At 41.5% G+C, this 23,785-nt stretch overlaps 1 protein-coding gene across 2 annotated transcripts in view; it reads right to left on the bottom strand.

The window, feature by feature from the left end:
• Positions 1–570: 570 nt before the first annotated feature.
• MDM4 (MDM4 regulator of p53) overlaps positions 571–23,785 on the bottom strand; it is a 53,898-nt gene continuing 30,683 nt past the window's right edge. For both annotated transcript variants that reach the window (XM_075853748.1, XM_075853750.1), the window contains exons 4-11: positions 19,320–19,453; positions 18,504–18,553; positions 14,048–14,109; positions 12,822–12,900; positions 12,483–12,634; positions 5,992–6,141; positions 4,315–4,398; positions 571–3,356 (exon numbers count right to left, since the gene is read on the bottom strand). In XM_075853748.1, coding sequence (XP_075709863.1) covers positions 2,826–3,356; positions 4,315–4,398; positions 5,992–6,141; positions 12,483–12,634; positions 12,822–12,900; positions 14,048–14,109; positions 18,504–18,553; positions 19,320–19,453 — 1,242 coding nt within the window. In that variant the 3' untranslated portion in view covers positions 571–2,825. The remainder of the gene's footprint in view (positions 3,357–4,314; positions 4,399–5,991; positions 6,142–12,482; positions 12,635–12,821; positions 12,901–14,047; positions 14,110–18,503; positions 18,554–19,319; positions 19,454–23,785) is intronic.

Raw genomic sequence — 23,785 nt, 5'->3', positions numbered from 1 at the left:
GTCACGAGAAAACAGCAGAATCGCTTGGATAGGTGAAAGCATTATGAAGTTATTACCACATAAAGTGAAACATGTCAGATTTGAAAAAGGAGGCTGTCAGGAAGGTCAAAAGTGGCCAAAAGAGGGAAAGGGTTAAAAAGGTTTAGTCTGACAGTGCAGGTAAAACCGTCCCTTTTGTTGAGGTTCCTTTTTTTACAAGGGATTCTATTTGGAGACACCCGTGTGCAGACTTTAGGATGTCGAATCCACCAGTACCACATACATTTTCCCAGTCTAATAAATGCCTAAAAAGCACGACTAATAGGCGAGTGAGATCCCACCGTTACATTGATTGTTTGTGTACACTGACTGTTTACGTACAATACCATGTTAGTTGTGTAGCATGAACACCATTTTTTTGTTTTTTTAATTCTCTTTGTCTGCAGAAATACCAGAATTAAACTCTCACTAGCTGAAATCCCATGAGAACATGATGTAACACTGGTGAGGACTGAAGCCCAAGTTGGGGATATATCACATTTCACCTTCCCTCTGGATTTTACAATTTGTAAACGAACACGGCAAGCAAAATAACTTTGTAAAATACTTTATTTTCGAGAAATATAAGGAGGAAGAACCCAACAAAATGTTATAACCACAATCTTAAAGCGCCCATATTTTCCAACAAATGCAGACTAGCTTACTACACAAAGTTTATATAGTGCAAATAGGTCTCATCTTCACCTGTATACATTAATAAAAAGAACAGACATGAATAAGCACTAGGCTTGTTGTATACGGAGAATCACAAGCTCAGTGGTTGAACACACACTTTCACATCTTCTTTAGTTGTCCACATGTGTAAAAACAAACTATAATCTTGTCAAGTTTTCCAAACCTCTGAGGCGCAAAATTAAAACCATTCCCCGTTCCCCACATATGCAGAGAATAATAACCCAGTCACACGTGTGGAATAACAAACCAAAAAGTAGTTAGTTGGTCACAGATGCATTAATGTCTGATCAATAGAGAATACAATTACATTCAACCAATCATGGCTACTGCTATTTGCCCTTACAGTCTCAAATAACTGCAGCAAGATATGTGGGTAGCTTAAAGGGGTTTCTCAGCCAGTAAAAATTGACGGCCTGTCCTCTGGATAGGTCATTAATAGCTGATGGGTCGGGATGCAACTCCCGGGACCGCCGCTGATCAACTGTTTTGAAGGGGGTGCAGCACTCATCTCGAGCGCCGCTTTCCCTTTAAAACAGCTGATTGGTGGGGATCCTGAGAGTCGGACCCATCAGCTATTGATGGCCTATCCTTAGGAAAGGCCATCGATTTTTACTGGCTGAGAAACCCCTTTAAAAGACTAAAAGCTTTTATTTGTTACAAGTTACAATATTGGTTACAGAATTGCAATAGAAGAAGGAAGGTGCACAATGATGATGCGTGAATTGCCCATTAAACAGGCATCATATTTGGCCGTTTGTGCCAACACAATCAAAAGGTAAGCTATAGGACTGCAAATAGACATATTACTATAGTGCCCCTTATTGGTGCACAAGTCATTCACCTGCTGTGTAGGTAGCAACAGCAAAAAGGTGAATAACCCCTTTAATAAAACTGGTCCCGTTGAAAACGCGGTCTGATCTGCAGGCAGTATGTTATAGAGCAGAAGTAGCTGAGCAGATTGATATATATTTTGTGGAAAAATATTCAGTATAACTTGTAGTTTATGGATATAAACTTTTGCTCATTTTGGGCTTAGGAGTCCAGTGGGCGTTCCCACTCAGTGATTGACAGCTATCTATGTATGTATGTACAATTAAACAGGCAAGGCTGTCAGTCATCAAGGAGAACCGCCCACAGAGGTTTAAATCAATAAATGACAAGTTATACTGAATATTTTCCCTACAAAAATATAGACCAATATGTTCAGCTACTTCTGCTGTATAACATGCCGCCTCCTTATGGGACCACTCTTTCAACGTGACGGGTTCCCTTTAGGTCCAACAAGTAGAGTGATTTGCATCACATCGTTTAAGGTAACCCAAATGAAATCAAAGCTCCTTTCAAGTTATACTGAGTCAGTGAATAGGCATGAAATATCCTCTCACACAGATCAAACAAGTAACAGCTTTGTATTACATTTTCAATAAAAAAGGACAAAAAAAAATAAAAAGGACAAAAAAAAAATAAAAATTTGATGTGAAACATTTTATAAAACTCCTATATAAAAGTCAAAAGAGAACGCATTGGCAAACGTTAACACCTATACATAAAACAGAAAAAATAAAATGTTTGGCCCCCTGACGACACAGTGGAGCCATAGGCAGATAAACCATAAGTTTCTTGAAAATGCTTTATATTAATGAGAATCTTATAATAACTTCCTTTTATGCATTGTCAACTATAGTTGCATTGTGAGGGAGTGCTGAAAAAAACCAAACCTGTCCGGAAGGGGCTTGAACAGGGACTTCAGGCACATCAAACCGTAAAGTCCAGTTATAAATAGATATACATATTTCTCCTTTATATATTCTTACATCTTTATAAATACTCTCTACAAACGTTTTTATTTTCTGCGCACGGTGGGGACTTAAGCGGCGCCGCAACAGAAAACACTTCAGTAATCATGGCAGTGAGAACGCATGGTCAGATCTGGAGACTGAAATAAGGGAAACATTTCACCCCTCCAGGTAAACAATATGAAAACATCCACAATGTCGCTACCCAGGTCTCCTTCAGTAACAAAAAGGTGCTTAAGAAAGAAAACACAAAGATTTGAAGTTAAAGGCAAAACGCTGGAGGTCTTTAAGTCAGACAGCAGCGCTCCTCCCAAGTTATGCCACGTATGTTTTTACCACCATTTGTATTGGTTTTTGGCACACAGGACATCCCTTTCGAGTCTTCTTCAGATTGCATGCACACAGAAAACATGTCACCAAGTGGGCTGTACGCCCATGTACTACATTGCCATTACGTGGGCGCCGGTGGCACAGCTTGCAAGGTTCCAATAAGGGGCGACTAGAGTCCAGTGATGCTTCTTCAGAGCCAAGAAGAGTGTCCGTGCTTTCCGAGAGATTCCGGAGATCAGAGGCCAGGTCTAAGGGCTCTAAGAAAGAAGCTTGGGATTTGTTATCATTGCCTGTTCTACGAACCATGGGGGCAGAAACTGTTCTGCGGCAGTCAGGAATGTCCATGTCATCGTTCATTTCCAGGGAATTGACTTTTACTGGCAGTGTAGGTGTGGAAAGTGTATGAGTGAGAGGTGGACAGTCTGCGTACCAGTCCTTGCGCAACGCCCAGCAGCGGAAGCAGTAACGTTTTGAAGGGGAATTCAATTTATGGCAATTGGTGCACTGCCAGCAGTCCTGAAGAGAGACAGAATGAGATATAATCTTATTCATTGTTTAATTAACCCCTCATAGCAAACAAATAGAGGGGATTATAGAGCAACACATAAGTAGATAGAAAATAAGTTTTCTTCAGTACCGTAAGGGAATGTTCACACGCAGTAGCAAAATACGTCTGAAATTCTACTGATTTTCAGACGTTTTTGTTACTCGCGTTTTTCGCTGCGTATTTTACGGACGTTATTGGAGCGGTTTTTCAATGGAGTCAATGAAAAACGGCTCCAAAATCATCCCAAGAAGTGACGTGCACTTCTTTGATTCGGGCGTCTTTTTACGCGCCGTCTTTTGACAGCGATGCGTAAAATTACACCTCGTGGGAACAGAACATCGTTGAAAGCAATGGGCAGACGTTTGTAGGCGTAATGGAGCCGTTTTTTCAGGTGTAATTCGAGGCGCAAAACGCCCGAATTACATCTGAAAACAGTGCGTATGAACATACCCTTAGGGTATGTTCACACGGCCTATTTACGGACGTAATTCGGGCGTTTTGGCCCCGAATTACGTCTGAAAATAGCGCCTCAATAGCGCTGACAAACATCTGCCCATTGAAAGCAATGGGCAGACGTTTGTCTGTTCACACGAGGCGTATATTTACGCGCCGCTGTCAAATGACGGCGCGTAAATAGACGCCCGCGTAGAAGAAGTGACCTGTCACTTCTTTGGCCGTAATTGGAGCCGCTATTCATTGACTCCAATGAATAGCAGCGCTAATTACGGCCGTAATTGACGCGGCGTTCAAGCGCCTGCACATGTCGGTACGGCTGAAATTACGGGGATGTTTTCAGGCTGAAACATCCCCGTAATTTCAGCCGTTACGGACCCTCGCCGTGTGAACATACCCTCAGATAACAGCAGACTGTCAGGTAAAACATTGTAGGAGACTGGAAATCATTTTACTATAAGCAAAGATGCAAACCTCAGCAGCGATTTCTGTATCTGTATCATCACTCAAACTTTGTGTGTCCTCTAAATCATCTCCATAAATGGTCAGCTCGATCACCTGAGAAATACCAAGAAACACAATTCATGACATGCTTATATCTGCAATTGTGGGCTCTGACAAACAAGTACGTGACCAAGGGAGGAGATTATGAAAGTTTCAAAAGGTGTCTGACACTCAAGGGGGGAAGGGGGGGGGGGGTTTGCAACTGCATGACCTCCCTAATATAACATTGTGGCTTATGTGCATCCTGCTGGGAACTGTAAGTAGGGCCTTTTACATTGAAGCAACATTTACTGAGCAAATTGCGAGGAAAAAATGACAGGAGAATAATGCACCAAATAATTTAGATGGGGGGGGGGGGTTATTAAGACTGGAGTTTCATACGTTAGTCTTAATAGGAAACAAGCGAAACAAATTTATTAAGATGTGCACGGCTCTTAAAGAGGCTCTGTCACCAGATTTTGCAACCCCTATTTGCTATTGCAGCAGATCGGCGCTGCAATGTAGATTACAGTAACGTTTTTATTTTTAAAAAACGAGCATTTTTGGCCAAGTTATGACCATTTTTGTAGTTATGCAAATGAGGCTTGCAAAAGTCCAAGTGGGCGTGTTTAAAGTAAAAGTCCAAGTGGGCGTGTATTATGTGTGTACATCGGGGCGTGTTTACTACTTTTACTAGCTGGGCGTTCTGACGAGAAGTATCATCCACTTCTCTTCACAACGCCCAGCTTCTGGCAGTGCAGACACAGCGTGTTCTCGAAAGATCACGCTGTGTCGTCACTCACTTCCTGCCCCAGGTCCTGCATCTTGTCGGACGAGCGAGGACACATCGGCACCAGAGGCTACAGTTGATTCTGCAGCAGCATCGGCGTTTGCAGGTAAGTCGATGTAGCTACTTACCTGCAAACGCTGATGCTGCTGCAGAATCAACTGTAGCCTCTGGTGCCGATGTGGCCGACACGATGCAGGACCTGGGGCAGGAAGTGAGTGACGTCACAGCGTGATCTCTCGAGAACACGGCTGTGTCTGCACTGCCAGAAGCTGGGCGTTCTGAAGAGAAGTGGCTGATACTTCTCGTCAGAACGCCCAGCTAGTAAAAGTAGTAAAAACGCCCCGATGTACGCACATAATACACGCCCACTTGGACTTTTACTTTAAACATGCCCAGTTGGACTTTTGCAAGCCTCATTTGCATAAATACAAAAATGGTCATAACGTGGCCAAAAATGCTCGTTTTTTAAAAATAAAAACGTTACTGTAATCTACATTGCTGCGCCGATCTGCTGCAATAGCAGATAGGGGTTGCAAAATCTGGTGACAGAGCCTCTTTAATAAATAAGTTGAATCTTCGGCTGTCTGTTCGCCAGAGAGTGAAATCTGCGCCAGCCAAGAGCTGGCATACATTTGTACTTTAAATTACTCCAGTTTCTGGCGTAAGTTAAAGTGAATGCGTAGGCCACAGGGATCACGTCTGCTTTAGTTAAGCTCCTTTTACCATTTAGAAAAGTGGTAAAAGCGGTGGAAAAGGAACAAAAAGCAAATTTTTTTGGCAGAGAGAAGTTCGTGTGTTTTGTCACTTTTTATAGTATTGAGAGAAAGGGTCGTGGCTAAGAGGAGTGGTAAAAAAAAACCTGAAGATTAAAAACTCACTTTCTTTCCTTTGTCTCTCACATCTTCACTCTCACTATCTTGAGAGTCCAGACTTTCCACTTTAACCTCCACATTAATTTGATCTGACCGACTGTCATTTAGGAACCACAAGTCATCGGTGGTATCGGAAACAAGGGCTGTATCTATGTCCTGCAATGTGGAAGAGAAGGTAATTGACAAAGACAACTTTCACAGTAAATCAAAAGCATATCCATAGAAGCATGAACTCATGCCATCACCTTAGAACAACGCTGCGCAGTAAAATTGTCCTAATGTTCTGTGTACCACTTGTATTACATACATTATGTCTAAAAGCTATGTATACCTTTGAAGAGAACTTTTTTCATTTAAATAAATCAGTGGTGTCATTTTTTTTTTTTTTTTTTTTAAGATACAGCTTTCTATGTATCCTGTATAAAAATAAGCTGTATCGTTCAGTCAAAGCCGATTCAGTCAGTTCAGTTGAACTGACAGCTTGGCTGAAAGCTGGTCTTGTGTGTCTCTGACACGTAGGTTCCAGCTAATAATGATCATATCTAAGTTAATAACAGATGTGATCATTATTAGCTGGATTCTGTTTGTCTGACGCCAGCTTTTAGTCGAGTCATCAGCTCAGGTGAACTGACGGTCGAGGCTTTGACAGAACCATACAGCATACATAAAAGCGGTATCTTAAAAAGTAAAAAATAAATAAATAAATGTATTAAAAGGCAATTTAAAAGTTGGTTAAAAATCACACAAAACATTGAAAGAAACAAAAAAACAAACAAAAAAAAAAACACATCATCCTCAAAGACGTACATAGCCTTTAACTTTGAACTAATGTAAGGGTAATCTAGTGCTGTTGTATACCCAAGTATGCATCTGGATGACTTGTATTCAATGCTACAGATGCACGTGCCTGTGTAAAGTTCCTATTAAACGGTCCGACATGGGCCGTGAAATTGAGCACTGATCAACGTGGTAGCTCGCTGATCGTGGTTTATTTGCTCCTTTCACAAGGAGCAATGCTTGGCTATGCATGGGGTCGAGCGATCGTGGTACCACGATCGCTCATTTGCATCATGTCGGCAGCACTTCTCCCTGTTTACACAGGGAGATGTGCTGGCGACAGCGATAATATTTACTGCTGCATAAACTAGCAGATCAGTCGAGGAACAAGCATTTGCTCATTCATCGGCTGATCGTTGCCCTGTTTACACAGGAGTGTTCCCGATCATTGACCTTAAAGGCCTTTAAGCTGTGATTGTAGCAAGTATGCGAGTTATACTATAAACTAGGAACAATAGCGTGGCTTATTGATTTTAATGGAGCTTAACCCCTTCCCGCCATTTCACGTACAGTTACGTCATGGGAGATGGCCTTTTCCCGCATCTTCACGTAACTGTACGTGATGGAGATGAAGCTGGCTCAGGAGCTGAGCCAGCGACATCACCGCCGGGTGACAGCTGTATGTTACAGCTGGCACCCTGAGGTATCGGCCAGGACCGGAGCTAGCCTCCGATCCGACCGATTAACCCCTCACATGCTGCGTTCAATAGAGATCGCAGCATGTGAGGAGTTTATATCCATCGGCACCCCAGCAACGTGATCGCTGGGTTGCCGTGGCTGCAAAGGCGATCGGAGGGCTAATACTTACCTCCCGGTCCGCCAGTAACGGAATCCTCCTATGCCCAGTCGTCGGCGGGGCCCAGGACGCTTCGGGTACCATCGGCAAGATGGCGCCGGCTCAGCAGCTGAGCCGGCGTCATCAGCAGTGGGTGTCCGCTGTATGTTACAGCGGACACCCCGATCTATCGCCAGGAACCGGAGATAGCTCCGATTCCTGGCATTAACCCCTTCAATGCAATCGCTGCATCATAGTGGTTTGTATGCAATCGGCAGCCTTGCCATGCGATGGCAAGGCTGGCGACTGCTACTATGGCAACAGGATGCCTAACAATGGCTTCCTATCTGCCATTACGTTAGCAGATTAGGCCCCACCCGGAGGCGGAGCCTGATCGGCTTGCTGTCAGTGAACAACTGACAGTTCTAATACATTGCACTACATAGGTAGTGCAGTGTATTAGAACATCAAACAAACAGTTGGACCTTCAAGTTCCCTAGTGGGACTAAAGAAAAGTGTAAAAAAAAAGCGTAAAAAAAAAGTAAAAATAAAAAGTTGTAAAAAATACAATAAAAGTTTCAAATTTTAACACAAAACACGATCGCCCTTTTTCCCTTATCAAGTCATTATTGGAAAAAATAATAAAGCCATACATATTTGGTATCGCTGCGACCGTAACGACCTGAACTAAGTGATCAAAAAGTCGCATGTACCCAAAAATGGTGTCTATAAAAACTATAACTCGTCTCGCTAAAATCAAGCCCTCATACAGCTCCGTCAACGAAAAATGTAAAACCGTTATGGCTCTCACAACTTGGCGACAGTAAAAATCCATTCTTTTTACAAAAGTTATTTTATTGTGCAAAAAGTTGTAAAACAAAAAGTGCTATAAATGAGGTATCACCGGAATCGGACTGACCCGCAGAATACAGGTCACATGTAATTTATAACGCATGGTGAACGCTGTATAAAAATAAAAAAAAAAAAATAAAAAATATGCCAGAATTGCTGTTTTTTGGTCACCTTGCCTCCCAAAAAAAAAAAAGGATAACAAGTGATCAAAAAGTCGCATGCACCCCAAAATGGTACCAATAAAAACTACAGCTCATCACACAAAAAAAAACAGCCCTCATACAACTAAGTCTATGAAAAAATAAAATTAGTCAAGGCACCAATAAGCCAGGAAATAAAAAATATGCAGTTGTGCCGGCCCGAGGGGAACGTTTCTTCTGTTTCAAGTGGCGATTTATCAAGGCCCCTAAAATTAGGGGACCAGGAAGGGGAGGGTCCAAACATATCTGCTGGAAGTGAGGGCGCCCGTATTATACCAGGACAACACTACCCAGCAAAATTCCCCAAACTTCAAAGGTGCGGAGTGCGGACCAAAAGGGGAATAAGTAAAGACCATTTATTAGTGCGACACCGGCCTGTCCAGAAAGGATTGTGTCACAGCGTAACACACATCTATGGATTATTTTATTGTTTTTTTTTACCCCACTATACCACCTGACTATGCCCCTTATATACTCCGCCCGCCTTACATGTACCCCCACATTATAAACGGAAACACCAGTAAGACTCCAAACAAAACTACTACAAGCAAAATCCACGCTCCAAAAGCCAAATGGCGCTACCTCCCTTCTGAACGATACAGTGTGCCCAAACAGCAGTTTACTTCCACATATATGGCATCGCCATACCCGGGAGAACCCTTTTAATAATTTTTGGGGTGTGTCTCCAGTGGCACAAGCTGGGCGCCACATATTGGCATATCTATTGAAAACCCATTTTCACTCTGCAACATCGAGTGCACACCAATTTCTGCCAATCACCTGTGGGGTTAATATGCTCACTACACCCCTAGGTGAATACCTTGAGGGGTGTAGTTTATAAAATGGGGTCACTTCTGGGGGGGATCCACAGGGACTTTGCAAATGCGACATAGCGACCAGAAACCAATGCAGCAAAATCTGTACTCCAAAAGCCAAATGGCGCTCCTTCCCTTCTGAGCCCTACTCTGTGCCTAAACAGCAGTTTATGACCACATATGTGGTATTGCCGTACACAGGAGAAGTTGCTTTACAAGTGTTGGGGTGCTCTTTTTCATTTATTTGTTGAGAATATGAAACATTTTCAGCTAAAACTACGTCTTATTGAAGAAAAAGGATTTTTTTAATTTTTACTGCCCAATTCTAATAAAATCTATGAAACACCTGTGGGGTCAAAATGCTCACTACACCCCTAGATGAATTCCTCAAGGGGTGTAGTTTCGTGAATCAAGTCACTTTTGGGGAGTTTCCACTGTACTGGTACCTTAGGAGCTTTGCAAATGTGACATGGTGTCAAGAAACCAATCCAGCAAAATCTGTGCTCCAAAAGCCAAACGGCACTCCTCTTCTGATCCTTGCCGTATGCGCAAACAGCAGTTTATGACCACAAATGGGGTATTGCCGTACTCCAGAGAAGTTGCTTTACAAATGTTGGGGTTCTTTTATTCCTTTATTTGTTGAGAAAATGAAAAATGTTGAGCTAAAGCTACGTCTTATTGGAAAAAAAGGATTTTTTTTTATCTTCACTGCCCAATTCTAATAAAATCTATGAAACCCCTGTGGGTTCAAAATGCTCACTACACCCCTCGATGGATTCTTCATGGGGTGTAGTTTCCTAAATGGAGTCACTTTTTTGGCGTTTTCACTGTTTTGGTCCCTTCGGGGCTTTGCAAATGCGACGTGGTCTCCGCAAACCATTCCTGCTAAATTTGAGCTCCAAAAGCCAAATGGCGCTCTTTCCCTTCTAAGCTCCGCCGTGTGTCCAAACAGCCGTTTATGACCACATGCGGGGTATTGTTTTACTCGGGAGAAATTGCTTTACAAAAGTAGTGGTGCATTTTCTCCTTTTAGTCCTTGTGGAAATTAGAAAAAATTAGCTAAACCTAATTTTCTTTGAAAGAATGTAGATTTTCATTTTCACGGCCTACTTCCAATAATTTCTGCAAAAAACCTGCGGCGTCAAAATGCTCACTATACCCCTAGATAATTTCCTCAAGGGGTATAGTTTCCAAAATGGGGTCACTTTTGGGGGATTTCCACTGTTTTGGTGCCGCAAGAGCCTTTCAAACCAGACATGGAGCCTAAAATATTTTCTAATAAAAAGGAGGCCCCAAAATCCTCTAGGTGTTCCTTTGTTTCTGAGGCCTGTGCTTCAGTCAATAAGTGCACTAGGGCCACATGTGGGGTATTTCTAAAAACTGCAGAATCTGGGCAATAGATATTGAGTTGCATTTCTCTGGTAAAACTTTGTTACAAAAAAAATAGATGAAAAATGAATTTCTGCAAAAAAATAAAAAAAAATTTGAACATTTCACATCTACTTTGCCTTAATTCCTGTGAAACATCTAAAGGGTTAAGAAACTTTCTAAATGCTGTTTTGAATACTTTGAGGGGTGAAGTTTTTAAAATGGGGTGACTTATCGAGGGTTTCTAATATATAAGGCCCTAAAATCCACTTCACAACTGAACTGGCCCCTGTAAAAATAGCCTTTTGAAATTTTCTTGAAAATGTGAGAAATTGATGCTAAAGTTCTAAGCCTTGTGATGTCATAGAAAAATAAAAGGTTGTTCAAAAAACGATGCCAATCTAAAGTAGACATGTGGGTGATGTTAATTAGCAACAATTTTGTGTGGTATTACTATCTGTCTTACAAGCTGATACATATAAATTTAGAAAAATGCTAATTTTTGCAATTTTTCGCTAAATTTTGGTGTTTTTCACAATTAAATACTTCATGTATCGAGCAAATTTTGCCAGTAACATAAAGTCCAATGTGTCACGAGAAAACAATCTCAGAATCGCTTGGATAGGTAAAAGCATTCCGGAGTTATTACCACATAAAGTGAAACATGTCAGATTTGAAAAAATTGGCTGTGTCCTGAAGGCCAAAACAGGCTGTGTCTTGAAGGGGTTAAAGAGGCTCTGTCACCAGTTTCATATCCTCCTCAGCAGCCTTCCTGGCATGGCTGGAGGCGATGTCTGGTCGTTCCCCCGTCACGCGAGATCACGCTGTGCGGTGATAAAAGCTGGGCTGGAATGAAGAGAAGTGTATGACGCTGATTGGTCAGCATCATACACTTTTCTTTACAACGCCCACTTGGTTAAACGGAAAAAAAAAACAAAAAAAAAAAAAACCCAGTTGGGCATTTAGAAAAAGTTATTATTAAGACTAAACTTGTCAAATAATAAAGGTTTTTAAAACACCACCACCACCACAGTGGTTACCTACATCAAAGCGTTTATTAGATTAGGTAGGAGACAGAGAAGTATTAAACTGGTGACAGTCTCCTTAAAGGGAACCGGTCACCAGCATTTCACCTATTGAGCTTTACTTATCCTTCACTGGCCGCTGCTATCAAAAGTTCATTGCCGTTATCCCCGCTCCTAAACTCCTCCTCCGACTGTAAAGAACCGTCTGCAAACATTTTGCACATTTTATCGTAATAATCCGGTGTCCCTTTGTGCGTACGCACCAGAAGAGGACATCAATGCACAAGCGCAGGATTGTGTGTGCTGGGTGAAAGCGAGGAGTTGTCAATCAAATTTAAGGAGGCGGGGTAAACTCGGAAAGACTTGAGGATTGAAGGTATGACTCCTTTATGTTCATTAGCATACAGTGTGGCAGCACTAAAAAACAGAATACTAAAGCTAGAGAGCCGACAATTATAGGTTATATAGAAATTATTCTTCACCCACTACAGGTGTTGCTGGTTTAATAGGTGAAATGCTGGTGACGGGATCCCTTCAAAGGCCATTAATAGGATTAATTGACAGTTTAAATCTAATAAAGGAGAATAAACACATACAGAAATCAGAGGACATCCTTAAATATTACCTGGTTAGAAGGGATGTCTGTGGAACCATTACTGAGGGGATTATAATTTGTCCTTAGATTCCCCAAAAACCACCAGGGCAAACCAGCACCATCCCATTCTTCGAAGGAGAGCTCCAACCCATCCTGCTTGAGAATGGCAGGATTTTCATCATCTACAACAGACACATGAAGACAGAAATCTCATGAATTCTACCACTATACACTTATTAAACACTATTTGGTACTAGAGAAACCATTTCAGTTGCACTTGTGTACATACATTTTATACACCACTTGAATTAAGACTCAAAGAATGAAGATAGATATGTTGAAATAGTGATTGGGGTTTAATGAACATACCTTCTGCGAGCGGTTTATGCGATGAGGAAGATGTAACCCCGCTGTCCATGATCTCTTCTTTCCTAGACTCATCAGAATTCTAAGAAAACGGAGGGAAACAAAAGACAAACAGATCAACACCAATATAATGATAGTATTCAGAAGAGATGCAGCAATTACATACCGGCCACCTACCTAATGCCCGAGACTTGACTGTCCTATGAATAGAAATGGATTCAGAGGTGGTGTTTTTTGTATGTGACCCCCCATTAGATGCATGTGTATTTTGTCTCCCTCAGAATCAAGCTATTCATATCCTTGTTCATCATTAACTGGTTGCCGACCACCCACAGTATTTATACGATGGGCAGTTCAGGTCCTTAAAACCTGCGCCATAGCCAGGCTTTAGTGGCAACTAAAATGCCAGATGCCCAGCAGTCAGAGACTGCCGGACACCCTTGAGAAAAGATAAGTGTTTTTCACAGCTCTGGTCTGCTCTGATCTCTTATACACAAATGCTCAATGAGTGTAGTGTATAAAATAGGGACAAGACATAACAACATTTTTTTTTAAAAAGTAAAAATAAATAACAAATTCTAAGTACACAGAAAATACCCATCAAAAAAAATCTCCCCACACCAATCATGGTCGTAAGGCTAGCCCTGACCCAATTACCCTGAAATAGACATGTAATATATCAAAATTTACAGTAGACAATGATAATCACAAATAAAAAGGTCTGTTTTAGGCTAATACTGCATTACCAGCATTGTCTTAGAAAAATACGTCACAAAATTCACATCGCTAGCCCAATAAATAAAAAACAAACTTAAAGAAGTTTAGCTAACACGTGCTAAAAATGGCTAAATGGTGTCTAGTCCTGAAGGCTCAAAATAGTCTAACGCAAATACAGCACCGGTGATTTAACTGGTTCAGGACCAATCAAAATAGATCATTTAAGATGAATGTTTAATCTGTGCCGCTGCTCTAACATTTTCACTGAGGATCTAGCTTTCACTTTCTACTACACAGAATTGTCTGGTGGCCGGTAAAAACTGCTGCATCCCTTTCACAGCTCTGAACGAGAAGCCGTGACAGTAAAAAGGGAACAGAGATGGGTAACTCTGTCCCTGCTCCGTGGACTCCAGATGAACCTAAGTGGTTTGTAAAAGCGGTCTGGAGATCCGACGCTGGCAGGTACAGAGAAGGGGAGGCTCTGTACAAGGTCAACAAACACCAGGTTTTACCTTCTGCCGCTCCAAACCGCCCGTATCCTGTGTTTGGTCTCTTGAGGGACTTTGAGCAGCATCTGTGAATCGGATAAAAAAAAAAAATCCCTTCCCTAGTAATATCTGTGCTTTTTATCCAAGTTGTGTTAGTTTGGCTACGAGAAATGCACACAGGGAGCCCCAAAAGAATGATTACCTAGAGAGTAGTTTACCTACATAGCAAAGAAGCTATATGGAGATCCTGAGAGCCAGCTGTACAGGAATAACCGCAAAAAGAAATACATTTATCAACTTCATAATATTCCTAAAGGAAACAAATATTGTGCTTTAAGAACATAACAGAAGCTTATTACGGGTATACCAAGAAAGTTTAGATAACCTATGGTAACGGATGGCTTCCTAAACCGCTTCATTGTCCTTCTGCACTAGACCATTCCGAGCAATTCCATAAACCACGATGCAAACAAACACTAGGTCCACGTTACGCTTACATTTCAAACGTCCATGTTCCTAGTCATGAGGTGGTGCGATAACACAACATATAAAGCCCCAATGGACCAAACAACATAAGTTCTGTCTCACAGTGACATACACCCTATAATGAACATCTCAGAACGCCGATACAAAATGCTGTCATACAACACACTTACAATGCAGGATATGAAAAAGGGAAAATATAATGTTAATATAAAGTAGATCTCTCCATAGACTGGACGCCTCGTATTTATAAGAGTTTTCAGGCGGCTTCTCCATTCAATAGAGGACAATTTCGCCCCCCCCCCCACTTCCTTTTTGATTTGTTTAAGTTTTCAAAGCCATAAAAAAGGTGAATCTGCTTAGGTCCCCCCCATGTGGGTCAAAGTGTCTGACGACATCAGAAGATGGTGGGGTTTTTCGTCAATAGCTGAAATATGTTGTGCAATTCTTATTATTATTTTTTTTCTTTATTAACGCAATAAAATTCCATAAACCACGTGATGAATATCTCATTTGATAAAAGAATTGATGCTATATGTAAACCTGCTGCAAGATGATTAAAAACGTCCCTTTTTATCGGAGGCAAACCTTTATTGTTCAAAGAACTGCAAAACATACTGGGGAAGAGCGAATCCTTTAAAAGATGGCTGCAAAAGTGTTATCAAGCGGAGGAAAACCTTAAAGTTCAGAGTAATGACTCATTCTGGAAGAGGATGGGGAGATGCCCCTAAAAAAAAACCTCTAAATTTCACCAAAATTATTGATTTAAGTCGTAGGAAAGAACAGTCCCACTAGAAGGTCTCTTGTCTGGCTTAGGGGTAATGAAAAGCAGTGATTGTTGGGTCTTGCTCACTGCATTAGAAGCCCTAATAAGCAGCCAATCTTTGTACCCTCTTTTTCAATCTGTTAATATCTTTTAACTTGTTAGAAAAATTATTCACATGAAGATTAATTTCAGATTGAAAAAGAGGGTACAAAGATTGGCTGCTTATTAGGGCTTCTAATGCAGTGGAGAATAAGACCCAACAATCACTGCTTTTCAGTACCCCTAAGGCCCCCTTGCAAAATGCTGCGTATTACGTGCAGATTTGTCACACAGATTTTCCTGCGGCAAATAGGCAGTATAAGCGATGTAAATGAGATTTCAAGTAATCCCATCTACACGTTGTAGAATTTTTCCGGACGTAAATTGACCTGTGGTGTGCATTTAAAAATCCACAGCACGTCAATTTATCATGCGTTTCCGCCTCAGAATTGTATCTGACAAGTGTAGAGGAGATTACTTAAAATCTCAATTACCGGTACTGTATTATGATGCAGATTTGCCGCAGGAAAATACAGGCAGCAGATCCACACATAATACTCATCGTGTGCATTTGGCCCAAAACCAAACTTACGTTATTTGGTCCATTGTGGTTTTAAATCTTATGTATTCACATCACTTATGACTAACAAGGAAGTTTGAAACATGTAAGCGTAACGTGACCCTCTCATGCAATGTGTTTTATAGAATTGCTTCAATATATATTGGATTTTAATTTTAGAAGTGCTGGATCGTTACCCTTGGAACCAACGAGGGATCCAGGCATTCCTATTATTCAAGATGCAGATTGTCCTGCGCCTAAGATGCCTACCGGAGCATGGGGAGCACAGGCAATGTATACCTTTGCAACCAATTTTAATTGTCCCTATACAGCTACAATAAAATTAACAAAGCAACCTTGCAAAGAGTCTTCAGTAAAAACGTGACCGTCTTGTGTCTACAGCTCCTATGGAGACCACGTGACTACATGGTAACAGATAAACCCTGTGTAGCCTGATCTTGCAGTCATACAGGCATCTGTCTCCTATTTCTAGCTGACCTTCCAAATGTACATTAGCATTAAGTAGGCGACAGATGAAAGATCTAGGCAACACAGTATTTGTTGTCTGTTACCATGGAGACGCATAGGTATGCATAGGATCTGGAGACGCAAAACGATAGGATGTTTCTAATTCGGGTCTATTGCAAAGTGGCTTCACATTTCATTGTAGATGCATGGAGACAAGAACATAAATTTGGCTTGCAAAGGTGGGCATAGCCTTTAATGTTGTACAGATAAATGTGGGAAAAACAGCATGCATGTCTAAAGCTAAATTCATAATTCTGCTGGTTTTCAGTTAATAAAAGGGCAGTGCATTGTGGGATCCAAGATGACTGCCACACAGAGCTAACGTGCCAAGACAACAGAGTAGAAATGAACCCATGTGTGTTTTCCAAGGGCAACCAGCAGCATTTTGATAGCAGCTATGTTAACGACCTTGTTCACACAGTGCAGATTTTTTATTTTTTTTATATATTGCACGTATTTAAACCAAAACCAGGAACAGAAGCTAAAAAAAAATATTTTATTATATATATATATATATATATATAAATAAATAAATGAAGGCCTTATTAGGTCTGCTCTCCTGGATCCAATTATGGTTCTGCACGGTGTGAACAAAGCCCATGAATGCAGAATACAATGCAAAATTACTCAAAACCTTTATAAAACTCAATGCAAAGTATCTGCAAAGATAGGCTCTGTTCAGACTGGCGTCACAGCGTCCGTGATTAAATGAGCTATGACAGATCTGTACGACTTTTTCCAAGTTAATAGGTACGGTTTCCTGTCAGGTTTCAGTTTTGTTTTTCTCTTCTTCAGGAAGGAATGCTGCCCCAGACTACACTATTCTTACAGTTAAAAAGCAGTGGAAACCTGACCGAACAGAGGCTAGTAGTATTTAATCAGAGACGCGTGGTTAAAAGCACAATTAAAGGGGTAGTATGGTTTCAGCAAATAAAAGGTTACCTATTATATAATGAAAAATCATACAACTTCCCATCATACTTTGTTTTAATTCCTCACTTTTCCCAATTTACAAGATATCTTCTTGCGGTTAATAGAAACCTTCATTGGTTTCTGTCAGTGGGTAAAAATCCTGTATCTGTGTGACCACCACATGACCAGAACACATTACTATCCAGTGGAAGTAAAGAATAAAGGTTTCAATTGAATGACAGCAAACAGAGATATTGCAAACTGAAAGGAAAAGTATAACCTTTTTATTTGTAGAACCGGTAATAAATAAAGCTTCAAAATTCTGACACACTGCAACAATTGTCACTATTTCTTCATGCGATTTTAAGAATGGTGTTTCAATGGGATTTCAATGCAGTGTACTACAATGTGCCACTAATGTTCAATTGGTGGGGGTCTGACTAATGTGACCCCCACCAATCACTACAAAGTGGCAGAAACGCTAGAAAAGCACCTTACCTCATCGGCTCTCCATGGCCTACGGAAAAGGGGCACGGTTAACGCCAGTTCTGCGGTGTTATTACTGGAAAACCGCAGCTTTTTCTACCGCTTTTTTTTGTAGCTCTTTTGCATAAATCACATCAAAAAGAACGACAAAATGAGCTCATGTGACTACACCCTTAAAGGGAACCTTTCCCTATGACAGGCCAATTAACCGTCTAAAACACGTTCTAGCTATATGCCGATTAGTTCCCTTCTATCGGCTAAAGGGAATCGCGCGGTCACATTGAGAGCACCGAACTTGCAAAGAAGCCGTGATACGGTCACGTGATACTGTATCTCACAGCGAATCAGCATATAGTGCAAGATATCTTTTGCGGTGTGAGGGGCATTCAACAGGTGTATTGACACCAACTGGCTTGAATGAGGGGACACCACAGATGCCCTAATTTAAAGAGGTCTAAAACCGTTGTTAAACAAAAAAAGTGGCCACACAACAGCACAAACCTTCATATAGGAATACATCTGGCAAACATGCCTTCAATTCTCTAATTAAAATCTTATTGACTATTCACACGTGCAATGGCATCACTTAACAGAAAATAAAACACGTCATAGCGAGTATAAAGGAAGAACACTAGGATGGGAAAGCAACTGTCAGCGCACCCTAACCTCAATTCAAGCATTTTGACAAACAAAGCTGAAATATTTACCTGTGCAAGAAACTCGATAAAGGTTCTTCTTTAACATCTCATACAATGGACTGCAGAGGGAGAGCAATTAACGATTTTCGATTAAAAAAAAAAAAAAAAAAAAAAAAATCCAGGTTAAGGTCCCATCTGATGCATTATAAATTTGATTAGTGACAAAAATGTAATTACACAAAGGCAAGAATATATTAAGTCAATAGACATAACATAAAAAGGCCTTGGGCCCTGCTCACATTTTGTTTACGTTTAGCAGTATGTAGAGGAATGCTCCCGACACATAAGTGTGTCCATAAGGTTCAATTGTCAGGTGGAGGTTAAAAAAAAAAAAAAAAAAAATGTATACTTTTTTTTTCTAGTTGGTAGCTTACGGGTGACTGATGCCACTGTATAGCATCCAAATGTATCAGTTAAAGGAATACTATTGTAGCCTATGGGTGACTGCTACTGTCAGGCAACTGTCACGGCCTACGTTTAATGTACACGTCGGAAAACTTTTCCTGGTGTATACGTCAAACCTAGCCCAAAAAAACAAAACAAAAAAAAACTTAAATTGATTTCCTAGTCCGTAAAAATGGATGGACTATCCTCAGGATAGGCCATCAATATCTGATCGATCGGGGTCCGACTACCAGTACCCCCGCCAATCAGTTTTGTGGGGGCCACAGCACCCTCTAATGTGAACATGGCCTTACAAAATGCCATTAAAATAGTAGGAACTGAATCTCAGCAAAACCTGTAGATCAGGTATAGACTGGCTCAAAAACATTAGAAACATTTTAAGAATTGCAACATCTCATGACTACATGTAAAGCCCATCACCTGGGGTCCTTGACCGAAAATGTTGTTATGCCCAATAACTTCCCAAGTTCATCTGTGCCACAGTGAACGACATGTTGCTGCTGCTTGTCATACAACTGTTTCACCATGATGTACTGTCCCAGGAAATGCATAACCTACGGAGAGGCAGACAGAAATGAATGGAAAATGCAGAACATGTAGCAAAATAAAAACGTATTAAATCATCAGGTGCTTTTATATTGCATTTGGCACAAACATGAAAGTTTCCATTGCAAATCTTAATGAAAGTCTTTTTGCTAAAATGAATACACAAAAAAAAATAAAAAATAATCACCGATTATAAAAGGGATGAGAGAAAGTAAAATTAACTGTGTGTATTGGGCCTCATTCACATCAGCATCGGGTGGTTCCATTTGGGGCTTCCGTTCATCCATTCCGTCAGAGGAACAGATGAACGGAAACCATAGCTTCTGTTTGCATTACTATCCATTTCAATGGTAATGGTTGCAAATGGTTTCCTTTCCTTTCGCGGAAACAATAGCGTAGTTGACTGCGCTACAGTTTCTGCTAAAAAAAACGGAAACCACTTGCAACTGAAGTATTACCACTGAAATCAATGGTAATGCAAACGGAAGCTGTGGTTTCCGTTTCTTTCCGTTCATCTGTTCCTCTGACGAAATGGATGAATGGAAACCCAAAACACTACTGAAATGTTTGGGCTGGCAATTACGGTGCAACATGGTCAGCTATTTTATTGACATACATTGAACTACACAGCAAACAGCGTTATTCAGCTCAAATTGACAGGTTATCCCCCCCACCTTTTTTATTTTTTTAATCTTCACGACGCAGCACACAAAAAACAAAACTGTGCAACAGTACCCTACATTACCAACTATATATTTTCAGGCTACCATTGGGATTCGATCTGGCTTAGGCATTATTGACCATTATAGCAGACGTTTTTTCGTGGCAAGCCAGTAAGCATTTAAACTGGCAGAATTTATTTTCAACCCCCACTTGGCTTTCGGTTATGATGTAGATGACGTGCCGTTCATTCGACACGCGATGTATCCCTGCCTGACTCCAGCTCAATGTAAGCGTAGTCACTAAACCAGTCATGTACATGGGCACAATTCAGGCGTGTCAAAAAGAGACTGCCAAGACCCCATTCTGGCGTTGAGCGGCTAATATATGTTACAGGTATGAGCACTTACAACACAGCTGTGGAGAGCGAATGAAAGACATTGGGGGGGGGGGGGGGGATGAGACACACTCATCAGCATCAGTGTGTGTCAGTACAAGGTCCAAAAAATCCTTCATGAGATCCATGAGAGCTAGTAAAAGCCAGCAGCATCCTGGGCACAGGCCTCACATCCAGCATGTGCTACCGGGAGGGACACGCACACATGAGAAGTCTAGGAGCAGGTTGCAAGCTGTATATCAGGGCGTCCGAGAATGAATGAATAATTACAGCCTGAAACTTAGTGCAACTTCCTTAATTTTAAGTAATCACTGAAATATGTAAAAAATATTTTTTCCATAGGTCTATAGTCTTTCACGTCCTAATCCAGATGAGGGGGGAGACCAGAAGAGCAGCCCTGGAGCGAAAGCTGCTGCTCTTAACAGGTTCCCGACCGCTGGCCGTAAATATACGGCCAGCGGCCAGGGTCTCTAAAGTCCGGCGTATAGTATATATACGGCCGCACTTCAGAGACTGTGCACGCGCGATCGCGTGCACACAGCTCTATGCCCTGGCTGTTGCTAACAGCCATGGGCACTGGGCAGAATGTCAGGGGTCAATCTTTTGGCCCCTGAACATGTGATCGCTGTGACAACCAATCACAGCGATCACATGCATTTCTGCATAGAAAACAGTGTGCACGCGATCGCGTGCACACAGCCCTGTGCCCTCGCTGTTACCAACAGCTCTGGGCACTGGGCAGAGTATCAGGGACCAATCTGATGGTCCCTGATCATGTGGTCGCTGTGAAAACCTATCACAGCGACCACATTTGTTTTATTTTGACTTTTCTGGCAGTAAATCTCCTGCCTCTTTTCTTCTCCTCAAACATTGTTTCAGTTTGAGGAGAAGAAGAGACTCGGGAGAATTGCTGCCAGAAGAATACAGTGAAAAAAAATACAGTTACACTAAAACATTCTCTGTATAGATAGATTTCTATCTATCTATACAATCTATCTATCCATCTATCTTTTTTTCTATCTATCTACCTTTCTTTCTTTTATTCTATTAGAATAGGCAGGTAGGGAGTATATAATTATATATATATCCACATATATATAATATATATAGCAATAGCGGTTTATTTTTTTGTTAGCGGTAGTGTAGATATATATAGCAGTTAGTTTGTGTGTTTTATAAAAAAAAAAAAAAAAAAAAAAAAAAAAAATTTGTTTAGTTAGTGTTAGTGTTAGTTACGTTATGGCGAGGAAGTTGTTTAGCGCCGAGGAGGCATACGCCATGCTGTGGTCTGAGTCGGAGACCGCATCAGAGATGGCGTCCGAGATGGAACCTGTTTTAGGTAGTGACGATGACAGCGTCACTTCAGGTTCATCTTCAGGGGACGTTGTCCCTGATGCAGTCGAAACTGCAGAACATGAAAGTGCAGGGCCAAGTAGCGCTGTAGCACGGGACAGCCTGGTCCCTCCAGTCCAGGCTCTTGTATGGGCACCTGCCCCATCTTTTGGGCCTAGAATCCACGGATTTACGGCCACTCCTGGCATAACCGTGGACAATACAAATTTTGTCCAAATGGATTACTTCCATTTATTTATAACGGACGACATCCTAAATCAGATTGTCCACGAAACAAATTTATATGCCACGCAATATATAAGGCAGAAACCTTCATCCACCCATGCCAGAGATTGGACGCCCACCAATTTGCAGGAATTAAAAAATTTTTTGGGGCTCACCCTAAATATGGGTATTGTCAAAAAGCCCTCCATTAGGTCTTACTGGTCAACAAGACCCGCCCAAGCCACCCCAGTATATTCTGCAGTAATGCCCAGGTCTCGTTATGAGACAATAATGAGGTTCCTCCACTTCAATGACAACGCACAGGCCCCCCCAAGTACCGATGCAAACCGGGATCGGTTGTTCAAAATAAGACCGCTAATAAATTCCCTGAATAATTTATTTCTGCAACTCTACACCCCTGAGCAGAATGTAAGTGTGGACGAATCCCTCCTCAACTTCCATGGCAGACTTAGCTTTCGCCAATATCTACCTTCAAAAAGGGCAAGATATGGCGTTAAGCTCTACAAATTGTGTGAAAGCGGGTCAGGATATACCACCGCCTTCAGGATTTATGAAGGGCGGGACCGCACAATAAATGTTCCTGGATGCCCCCCTGATCTTTCCACCAGCAGTAAGATCGTGTGGGAGATAATGCAGCCTCTGCTTCACAAGGGGTACCACCTGTACTGTGATCATTTTTATTCCAGTGTGCCCCTGTTTAGGCATTTGCATGCTGCAAGGACTGGGGCATGTGGTACCATGCGCAAAAACAGAATTGGTTTTCCACAGCAATTAGTGGGGAAGCGCATGGTAAAGGGGGACTCCTGTGCTTATGCATCTGAGGAATTGCTGGCGGTCAAGTTCAGGGATCGCAAAGATGTGTATGTGCTAAGCACGATTCATACCGCAGGAACAGTGGCAGTGAGGGAAAGAGGGGCAACATCGGACAAGCACAAACCAGTGAGCGTGTCCGAATATAACAAGTACATGGGGGGGGTGGATTTAAGCGACCAGGTTTTACAGCCCTATTTAGTAAAACGCAAAACTAAAACCTGGTACAAAAAGGTGGCCATTTATTTGTTACAGGTGGCCATCCACAACTCATTTGTGCTCTACAAAAAAAACAGAGGCAGAGACACATACCTGGATTTCCAGGAGAAAATTATTGAAGGCCTCATTTTTGATGTTCAGGACACCCGAGAATGCCCCCAGTCTGAGGATGTCACGCGACTGACTGAAAGACACTTCGTCAGTCGGATTCCCCCAACAGCAACCAGAAGCAACCCCCAGAAAAAGTGCCGCGTCTGCAGAAAAGACGGGCACCGCAAAGATTCCCGATATTTCTGTCCCTCATGTCCCTCGCAACCAGGCCTGTGCATTGAGCCATGTTTTAAAAAATACCACACTGTTCTGAATTATTAGATTTTAGTTAATTTGTTGAAAATATATTTGCCCTACATTACGTTTTTATTTTTCCCCTGATTTTACTCCAAGGGTGAGGGAGGGAATGGGTGGGGGGTGGATGTCATGTTTGATGTTTTCTAAAGTTCATCTGCTGGAGAGCTCCATTTGCATTAACCTGAAATTTCTTATTTTAGAAAACCCCAAAAAATAAATTCCCATTATACCCCTAGATGAATATTTTGGGATCTCTGCTTCGAGAGCAGATATTTTGGAAGTGTTATAGAAACTCTGTTGAGTTTTGTAAAACCAGCTTTGAAAAAAA

This window comes from Rhinoderma darwinii, chromosome 2 (genome assembly GCF_050947455.1).
Source record: "Rhinoderma darwinii isolate aRhiDar2 chromosome 2, aRhiDar2.hap1, whole genome shotgun sequence".
Taxonomy (NCBI): Eukaryota; Metazoa; Chordata; class Amphibia; order Anura; family Rhinodermatidae; genus Rhinoderma; species Rhinoderma darwinii.
Note: the sequence above shows the minus strand (reverse complement) of the source record. Positions and strands in the feature narration are given on the sequence as shown.